General features: G+C 39.7%; 1 protein-coding gene across 1 annotated transcript; it reads right to left on the bottom strand.

Annotated features, from left to right (window-relative positions):
• Positions 1-3,001: 3,001 nt before the first annotated feature.
• Positions 3,002-10,041, bottom strand: gsc (goosecoid). The gene is made up of 3 exons (XM_084045014.1): positions 9,238-10,041; positions 7,185-7,450; positions 3,002-5,132 (listed from the first exon to the last, which is right to left on the bottom strand). The coding sequence occupies exons 1-3, from the start codon at positions 9,731-9,733 to the stop codon at positions 4,983-4,985; spliced, it is 912 nt and encodes a 303-aa protein (XP_083901140.1). The 5' UTR covers positions 9,734-10,041; the 3' UTR covers positions 3,002-4,982.
• Between the last annotated feature and the right edge of the window lie 754 nt (positions 10,042-10,795).

Here is a 10,795-nt window from a genome sequence, read left to right as displayed (position 1 = left end):
GCGTGCTACTGTGTGTCTCTGAATGAATGGGTCTGTCTGTGTGTGAAGCTAGCGTGCCTCAATAAAACCGCAGGAGTAACAGGAAGTGTCAAAGTAAAAGTAACCCAAAATACACAGGAACAGGAAGTGTCAAAATAAAGGTATCCCAAAATAAGCAAAATAATAACAAATTAACTTCAAACTAAAGAAACAATTGAAGTTAAAAGGACAAGTGTCACAGACACTTACACCTACCTTTAAGTACTGTACTTAAGTACAATTTTGAGGTTTTTTACTGCACTACATTTAATTGAAAACTTTAGTTACTATTTACTTTTCAGATATAAATTATGATATAATGAAACACACATTAACCACTTTAAACCTATTGTATACCTAGGCTATTTGAAAATAGCCGATCTACAAGCTCACAACCCGTCGCATTGCGACGCATTGTGAGCTTGTAGATCTGCTATTTTCAAATATTTTGTACTTTTACTTTTGGTACTTTAAGTACATTTTGATGCCAATACTTTTGTACTTTTACTCAAGTAAATGAGTTTTTATATTGCAGTATTGGCAATATCCACCACTGTGTGTGTGTGTGTGTGTGTGTGTGTGTGTGTGTGTGTGTGTGTGTGTGTGTGTGTGTGTGTGTGTGTGTGTGTGTGTGTGTGTGTGTGTGTGTGTGTGTGTGTGCGTGCATGCGTGTCTGCGTGCGTGCGTGCGTGCGTGTGCGGTTGTGCATGTTGGTTTAGAAAGTCAAGTGCGATCACAATGACCATAGATCATGGAACTGCAAGCGGACACTCGCTATCATGTCGGCAATGAATCACGTCTGGTCTGGGGCTGCTGCATGCGCGCTGCCACACTGCCAGCCAGCCTGCGGCTACTTAACACTGCAATACTACTTTATTATAATGAAGAGCAGGGGTGGGAAAAGTACTCCATTTCTCTACTCAAGTAAAAGTATCAATACTGCCATGTAGAAATACTCTGTTACAAGTAAAAGTCCGGAATTACAAAAGTATATCGGTATCAAAATGTACTTAAAGTATGAATAGTAAAAGTAGGCCTACTCGTCTCATTGTGCAGAATGTCCCATTTCACACGTTTTCAAATCTTTTGAAAATAGCAGATCTACAAGCTCACGATGCCTTGCATCGCACCTGTGAGCGTGTAGATCGTCCATTTTCAAATGGTCACTATGTATAAGTGTTGAAATGGTTAATGTATGTGTTGTAATAATAATCAAAATCTACAAAGTAACTAAAGTTTTCAAATAATTATAGTGGAGTAAAAGTACAATATTTGCCTCTGAGATGTAGTGGAATAGAAGTACAAGTATTGAAAATTGGAAATACACCAGTAAAGTAAATAATACCTCAAACGTGTACTTACAGTACTTGAGTAAATGTACCTAGTTACTTTACACCACCGTAATTAAGAGCAGACACGATGCATTTGATGCTCGTTTCGTTTCATGACAATCGCCAGTCGCTCCTTTGTGTGTAATTCTACACTAATATATCAATTGTTATAATGGCAGCAATGTGTAGCCTAATTCTGATATTACATTTTGTGATGTGGTATAGCCTTAATATTCCACATGCAGTCAATTTGTGCCATGTGTTGTTGTTTTTTGTAGCAAGAAGAAAGGGAAATGGAACATTCACTCTCTTGGAAATGGTTTTTACATCACCTCAGAAACGTATTAGCCCGCGGACCCCCATTTCAAAAGATATGCCAGGGACCCCCATAAGAGTAGATTTGTTTACGGCTCTAGCAGTGATTCTCAACCATTTAAATTTCAAGGACCCCCAGTTTGACATGCATTAGGGCTACGGACCCCCATTTAATGGCATTTCTATCACTTGGACCGCAATTTATATTGTAAAATCTATGTCAATGTAACTCTGAGAGTGTACAAATGGACCCGTTAGGGTCCATTTGGTTCCATTTGTACACTTTCAGAGTTACAGACCATAAGGGTCCATTTGGTGCCTAATCTATCATTTAGCTGGGGACCCCCTGGAACTCCCTCAAGGACCCACTTTAAGAACCAATGCTTTAACCACAGCGATGCGACGTGAGAGTCTGGAGTCTTCATATATTCATTTATTTCAGTTATTACTTATTAACATAACTATTGCAGGAAATTATGTAGCTTTTTTAATGTGTTTATGTTATTTTATTGTGGGATTGTTTTTTTTTATATACCAGCCATAGTTGCATTTTGGACCAATTTGTTGCACCGGCCGTAAAACAGACTAAAAACTAATGGTGCCCTATAATTCATTAACCTGGATTTCTATACGCTATTAGCGATCTGGGGAAAAAAACATATGAAAGCTCCAAGAAATTCACCTTAATTTAAGTAAACTGCTTAATTACTGCATTAAATGACAATGTAGGCCTAGTTATTTAATTCAGCAACCGGTGAATGCAAAAACGCGACAAATCAAATGCTATTTATTTCACATAAATTGTAAGTTCAATTGTGCATTGTTATTTCAATAACAATAATTTATTTAGAGACTGACAGAGTTGGAGCGAGTGAAGACAGAGCCTACATCAGAGTTCAATGCGTGGGCGACTGTTGTTATCTTGCAAATGAGCGAACTTGCAGATTTGTTTTTTTCGAATTGTTTTCGAATAGACTAGACTGGGATTTAAAATGTTAATCACCACTCCTAAACCTTTATTATTGTGCAAGCTGAAGGACATTGGTTTGATGGTTGTGGTTTGATTTGGCTGCCTTATAAAAACAAAAAAAATAGAATTAAAAACTCGATTTTTTTACTTAATGATCGACAACCAATTTCAAATGGAATTAAAACTCCAAATATATTATTCTATATTAGTTATATTAGTCCACCTGTTCAATTGCAATTAAGTCTCGAGTCGGGCTCAATGTTGAGCGCATTATTTCAACAGTGAATGAAATCAGATCAGACAATAGGTTGTTTTAAGATATGTTTTAATGTATATTTCTTGTTCGTTCACGATATGTTGTCTTAAGATTGCGAAATAAAAAGGCAAGAAATTCACCATATATTCTCATACTTTTTCGCATGGCCATTATGAGAACAATTCATATTTCATTTAGTGATGGCAAAACGTTGCCATTACAGTTCATAATATATAGACCTATATTCAAATATATAGGCTACTAGCTCATAATATTTCCCAGTGGCTAGTCGAGGCTACTTTAATTGGCGAGCAATGGGTCGCCTATACATCAACTCAAGTATAGGGCTGTCACGATTATACAATTTTACTTGATGCACATACACATAATAAATAATTGCAATTGACGATTTAATTGTGTGTTCGTCATTGAACGCTGGAACATACTGTATGAATAAAAAAATCTTTTCTGTTTGGCTTTTAGGCTTTGAAAGTATGCACGGCAGATATGACGAAATAACTTAAATATACAAAGACATTTGACTTGACATATTTAATAACTTTGTACTTTGAGAAAAACATTAGTGGAAATAGCCGATCTACAAGCTCACAAGGCATGGCATGGCGACGCCTTGTAGATCTGCTATTTCCACTATTGTTTTAAAAAATATTTTGAAAATACATGAACATTTTTCAACATGGAAACGATTATGACGATTATGCAAAATAATTGCGATTATCACAAATAGTTGCGATTAGACGATTATGTAATAATCGTGACAGCCCTACTCAAGCAACGACAAAACCAATGTCACAATTATGTAATAATATACATATAATAAAAATAAAATGCCACACAACAACTTTGCGATATATGCAGACAGAATGTCACCAGATATGCGTCCTCTGGTGCGTGTAACATTTAAAAGACTTAAATTAAATATAAATAGCTGAACACATTATCAATAATAAATGTTAATATTTTACTATACAGCTGTGCAACATCATGGTAAACACATTTCATCAACACGGTCATGGTCATTATTATAAAGGGAACAGGAAGAGTGGGCACTTAGGAGGAGTGGGCCCCTCGGTGTTGAATTGGCTATTTTTTCCCCAAAATGTTAGAAAATAAAATATTTTGAAAATTTGAAGTAATGTGAAGTATACATGATTAGAACATTCGACGATAAAGGTCTAACATTTCTACAAATGCTACAAAACCTCATTTGGGGCATAAAAATAAATAAACGATGCATGTTCACATCATGTATAGCCTACTTTACATTACTTAAGACCATTGTTCTAATATTATTAATTTCTTACATTTTGGACAAAATAGCCATCAAGGTGCCCACTTGTCCTTAGTGCCCACTCTTCTTGAACCCATTATAACGGTCCACATGACATCCACACTATGTACAAGTCCGACCGACGTGGGCCATGTGGGCACACTATAAAATCCTCAGTTCCTTTCAGTCGGAGTGTATACAAATGGAGCCAAACGGACCTTAAAATGGGTGCATTTGGTTCCAATTCACACTCAGGATTTTACGGTGTATAGGCCAGTGGTTCTCAACCTTTTCAAGCCGTGACCCCCCAAAATAATCACATTTGAACTGGGGACCCCCCACCCTAAGCACTTGGAATTGTAGAAGTCGAAGCATTACATTTTGTTTGACTCGGTTTCACAGAGTCAAATTGTGAAAATAGCCGATCTACAAGCTCACAACGCTTGTAGATCAGCTATTTTCACACTTTTTGCCTCTTTCTTATATTGTTTAACAATTTGGCCAATTTCTATAGTATAGCTTGTTGATTACTTTTGATGGAGTAATGGTCTTTTTCATTTTTTTGGTATTAAAAATGTCTTAAAAGTCCTTAAATTGTCCTTAAATTTCACTGTCCTCTGGGGAGTGGGGACCCCCCCAAAAAAATCCTGTGGGTACCCCCAGACCCACACAGGTTGAGAGCCACTGGCGTATATAGGCTACTGTGCAAGGTTTGCGCCTCCTTTTGAAATCAGCCGTCTGATTTGTGTGTTTCCTTTTCTTTTTTATATATATATATATATAGTGTCTTTGTTTTAGTCATCAGCTGTCCGACTCCACGTCACTTTTGCTTTCCTCGACTTTCTCTGCGGTCGTTTTCGTCGATTTGTTCCATTTCTGAGAGTTCTCGGACTCTTCCGAAGAGGACCGTTTCTGTCTCCTCCACTTAGCTCGTCTGTTTTTGAACCACACCTACACGAGAATAGAAACACACAATGCTTTAGAACGCACGCTCAGGGCTGTCACGGATATAACATGTTGACTTGGCGATTAATTGTCGTTCAAATAACCGCGATTAAACCATTTAAATTTAATCGTGTTTCTGTCGCACATTGTCGTGCACTGGAACATCGGAACATTATGAATAACATTTTCATTTTTGTTTGGCTTTTTAGCCTTCGTAAACAAAAGGTGCTCAGGGCAGACATGACAAATAACTTGCATAATTCAATGATATTATACTTTAAAAAAGCATGAATAGTTCAAAACGCATCACCTTGTGAGGCGTTTTGAGCTTGTAGATCTGCTGTTTCCACAATTTTTGAAAATGTTTGAAAATATATGAATGTTTTAATTATGATGATTATCCCCAAAAGAATTGCGATTATCTCAAATAATTACGATTAGGCGATTATGTAATATTTCTGACAGGCCTACGCAAGCTTATATAGATTGTGGCTGTTTTTTTATTTGTTTGTTTGTTTGTTTATGATTAGCATTTTAGCCACAAGTACTGTACTTTAATACAATTTTGAGGTACTCTTACTTTACCCGAGTATTTTATTCTATTCATTACACTTAATACTTCTACTCATTCTACTAGTTGCCACCCTTTATTCCACTACAATTATGTGCAAGTTTCAGTTTCCAGTTACATTGCATATCCAATAATATGATTGTGCTTGCATCTGGAATGGACCATTCTGCATAAGGAGTTTATACTTTTACCTCTGTAAGTTGGCCTATATATTGGGGTTACAGGGTAACGTAGGGTAGCGTAAGACTGCGTCTGTGTCTTACTCGGTCTTACTTGAGTAAAAACAATCCGGGTATTAACCCATTAAGACCTGAGGCGATTCTTAAAAATGTTTTGTAAATCCTGTTTTTTTTTTGTTTTTAAAAACAGTTTTTTGAAAAAAATCTGGAAAATATTTTTTCAAGATTTTTCAAAAATAACAGATCTACAAGCTCATAGTGCGGCACTCGGTGCCGCACTATGAGCTTGTATATCTGCTATTTTTGAATAGCCAAAGAAATCTAAAGTGACGCAGATGCGTTCCAGGTCTTGGGTTAAGTCTACTTCTTCCACCACTGTAATTAGAATTAGTTTTTGTATTATTAATTATAAAAATGCCTACATCCATCCATGGATGAAAGCGTGGAGTGGGAAAGGGAACATTTCCCCAGGGGATCCCCAGATGACAAGTTAAGTGACAAGTTAAGGACTTTTAAGACCCTTTTAATACCTAAACAAATTTAAGAGAGAAAAAGACCATTGCTGCATCAAAACTAATCAACCAACTATACTATAAAAACTGGTCAAACATTCGTCGGCGTCGTGGGCTTGTAGATCTGCTATTTTCACAATATTGATCTGTGGAACCGAGTCAAACTAAATAATGCCTCAACTCTTACAATTCCAAGTGCTTGTCAGGGTGTGTATGTGTGTGTGTGTGGGGGGGGGGGGGTATATGATTATTTTGGGGGGGTCACGGCCTGAAAAGGTTGAAAACCAGTGTGTTTTTCAACCTTTTCAGGCCGTGACCCCCAAAACAATCATAATTGAACTGGCGACACCCCCAGATATATATTGTGGAAAATAGCAGATCTTCAAGCTCACAACGCCTTGCATGCAGAAGATCGGCTATTTTCAAATGTTTCGCCTCTTTCTTATATTATTTGACAACGTTGGCCAAGGTTTGACCAGTTTTTTTTGTATAGTTTGTTGATTACTTTTGATGCAGTAATGGTACGTTTTTTTAGGTCTTAAAAAAGTGCTTTAAGACCTGGAACGCATCTGTGTCACTTTAGATCTCTTTGGCTATTCAAAAATAGCAGATATACTGCACCGAGTGCCGCGCTATGAGCTTGTAGATCAGCTATTTTTAGTTTTAGTCCCCACAAATCTGGTGGGGACTCCCCTAGGGGGTCCCCGACCCCCACAGGTTGAGAACCACTGAACTATACAGGCTATAACACACAGTACACCATCTCTCTCCTCTCTCTCTTTTCTCTCTCTCTCACCTCGACCTTCTCCTCGCGGAGGTGCACCTTCCGGGCCAGCTGCTCCCGCGTGCCCACGTCCGGGTACTTGGTCTCCTGGAAGAGGCCCTCGAGGGCCTCCAGCTGCTCGTCCGTGAAGATGGTGCGGTGGCGCCGCTTGCGGCGGCAGTGGAGCTGGTTGAGCAGCTGGAGCTCGGTGCGGGACAGGGCGCCCATGTTCATGTAGGACGTCATCATCTGGTGGTGCGGGACGGGCGAGATGAGGACCGAGCCGGTGCCGTCGTAACCTGATGATAGAGCAATAAGGGACAAGGGGTTAAAGTCACTTAAAACTCAATTAAGACCTGAGGTTGATTGATTCTGTTTCTGTACAAATGCCTTCTAAATCAGTGGTTCGGAAACTTTTTGTCTGTGCCAAGGACCCCTAAAATGCGGACCCCCACATGGAAATGTTTTGGTTTTTTGTGCCAGGGGCCCCCAGAAGAGAAAATATACGGGTTTTTTTTTTCTAAATTATTCAAAACGTTTCAGAAATATTTACACAAAAAAATAGCAGATGTACAAGCTTGCAGTGCGGCACGAAGAACTCGCTGTGAGCTTGTATATTTGTGTATTGTATATTGTGAGCTGCTATTTTTGAGAACTACTATTCTAAAACCTAAGATATATATATATATATATATATATATATGTGTGTGTACATACTTATATAGCTGAACCCGCTTTCTCGGTTTTAATGGGTTTAAAACCCTCTATAGGGTAAGGTTTACTCTTGGTAAAATGGTCCTGAGTCACAGCAGTACTACTTCATTGCTTTTTTTGGCCGTCTACACAAAATTGCCGATCTACAAGCTCACATCACAACACTTGCATGCTGCCTGGGGTTCAAGTGCAAAACCCTACTAAATCTGAAAATGTTCCTCTTTAGGCTACATGCTCTCTCTGGAATAGATGCAAGCCAACTTACATTTGTATTTTTATTTTCTTAGCCATATAGTTTACTTGCTTTAATTCATGTATTCTGCTTATTTCATAACATTATTATCTGACCATCTAGGTCTTGCTTCTGATGTGTAGCGGGCCTAATAGATAGATAGGCCAATACGAGTGACAGACATTATAATGATCACGATGCATGCAGGCCAATACAAAAAGCCACTATACAAGTATATAATACACACTCCTCGAGTTATCATTTAAATGAACCCAAATGGCTGTGAAAATGGACACAAAGGATCCACGTCTACACTCTCTAAAATCGAAGACAAGACTGAAATACATTTACTTCAATCTTTGATTTAATCGTGGATCCTTTAGTCAACGCTAAATGGCAACACGATGAATGATTTGGGCAAATGGTAAATATAAGCGAAACAACCCATCACTTCATTGTGGGTTCATGTTGGGACGTAGGCATTTTTTTTATTTTATTTAACTCATAAACGGAAAGTAAACCAAATGGACAAAATATTTTTGTATAAGATTAGTATAGTAGGCTATAGGTCATTCATGCTAAATGGCAACACAATCAATGAATTGGGCAAATATAAGCCAAACAATCCATCACTTAATATTGGGTTTAGTGTATGTAGGCCTAGACTGTTATAGGCTCTTATACATCGTATGAATCATTCAAATTAAAATGTAACTTAACTCAGTCATGAACTTGAGCGTACACAACCAAATAGGCCAAAATCAATATTATTATTATTTATATCACAATGATTTTAACCTTTTATACTTTGGCTATTCAAAAATAGCAGATATACAAGCTCATAGCGGGGCACAGAGTGCCGCATTTATGATCTTGTAGATCTGCAATTTTTTTTAAACCATGAACATTTTGTGCAAACCTTTGAATATATATTTTTTCAAGCGAACATCTTTGCTTCTGGGGGGTCCCTGGAACAACATATTTGTGATGGGGGTCCGCGGCCAAATACATATCATTTTGCGGGTCCTTGACATGAAAAAGTTCGAGAACCACTGATTTATATATCATTATTATCATTATTTATTTGTAAGTATTTTTTCCCCCAGGGACACACATTTATATATATATATACACGCTTACCTGTGGGGATGCACGGGCACTGCTGCGAGCCCAGGCCGGGGATGGCGCCGCAGCACGCGGGTCCGGCGGCGTGCAGCTGTCCGTAATAGTAGTTGTTATATCCACCTCCTCCTCCCAGCCTGGTGGCTGGTCCTCCTCCACCACCTCCTCCTCCTCCTCCACCGGCTCCGACGGGCTGATGATGGTGCATGCCCGGCGGGCTCCCTGCCGCCGGCAGCCCGCCGCCGCCCGCCGCTGCCGCCGCCGCCGCCGAGTACAGGCCGTTGTACTCGGCCGCCGCGGCGGCCACGGCCGCTGCGGAGTAGAGGGAGTCGGTGAGGTTGGAGGAGAAGACCACCTGGTGGTGGTGGTGGTGGTGCGGGCCGGCGGCGCTCCGTGCGTGCGCTGCCGCGTGGTGTGCGTGGTGCAGGAGGATCGAGTCCGCCTTGTTGTTGCAGGCGGCGGCGGCGGGCCTGGCCGCTAGGATGCTGTCTATGCTGAACATGCCCGCGGGCATAATAACCACCGATCACTCTCTCACACACACACACAGATGATGGTGGTGATGGTGGAGAAACGCGGGGGCGGAAAAAGTAATACAAACTGAATTATTTGTACTATAAGATTGTCGATGAAAAAAATATGAAAACAAAATCGATCAAATCGAATTAAAAGCAATAAAAACAGAACAAATCCGGTACGATCTCAATCTCTCTGGGTGTAGTTGGTGGGTGTTGCTCAAAGAAAGTCCATGGAAAGTTTTCCTCCTTCTAAAAGCATTGTCATGACAACACAATGTGTCGATTTTGTTGTGTGATCGTCCTGTGCGCGTGCGCGTGTTTCAGTCTCGTCCACGTCCAGCAGTAATAGGCTATATAGTCTCTCGCACACACACACACACACACACACTTCTTCCTCTCAAACCGAGCGTATTTTTCTGGAGTTCCTGCAGCTCCCCTCCAGCCTGGCTTTTATACCGGGCTGACGTCACAGAGGACGTGCGGCAGCGCGCAGCCAATGGGGGACGACGGGCTCTCCGATGTGATTGGCTGCTCGGCACATCAGGGGTCAGCAGCAACGCGAGTGTGAAAGGCAACAGGTCTGTGTATTGAGAATTAATTCAATTAAGATAATCCTCACTATTTTTTTTTTTGCACACCTTTTATTTAAACAATGTTTTATTTATTTTAAAGATGCGATCAGGTTCGTGTTATTGTCAGCGCAGTAGTGCCAAATTAAAGAATAATGCCTAAAATGTGGAGTGCATATTTTTATATGCACTTATGGCTATAGGCAGACAGGCTGTATACCATATAAGGCCTAAGGCTTGCAATTATTATCTATGAATTCATATAGTAAACATTTATGGACTTTTCGGATTAATTAGGATAATGTGTGTGTGTGTGTGTGTGTGTGTGTGTGTGTGTGTGTGTGTGTGTGTGTGTGTGTGTGTGTGTGTGTGTGTGTGTGTGTGTGTGTGTGTGTGTGTGTGTGTGTGTGTGTGTGTTTGAGTGATGGGTGGCCTATAAAGCCACTTAAAACTCCAATCAATATCCTTTTTATTTACATTTATTTCCAC

The sequence above is a fragment of the Gymnoscopelus microlampas genome (genome assembly GCF_963454915.1).
Source record: "Gymnoscopelus microlampas genome assembly, chromosome: 20".
Classification (NCBI taxonomy): domain Eukaryota; kingdom Metazoa; phylum Chordata; class Actinopteri; order Myctophiformes; family Myctophidae; genus Gymnoscopelus; species Gymnoscopelus microlampas.
Note: the sequence above shows the minus strand (reverse complement) of the source record. Positions and strands in the feature narration are given on the sequence as shown.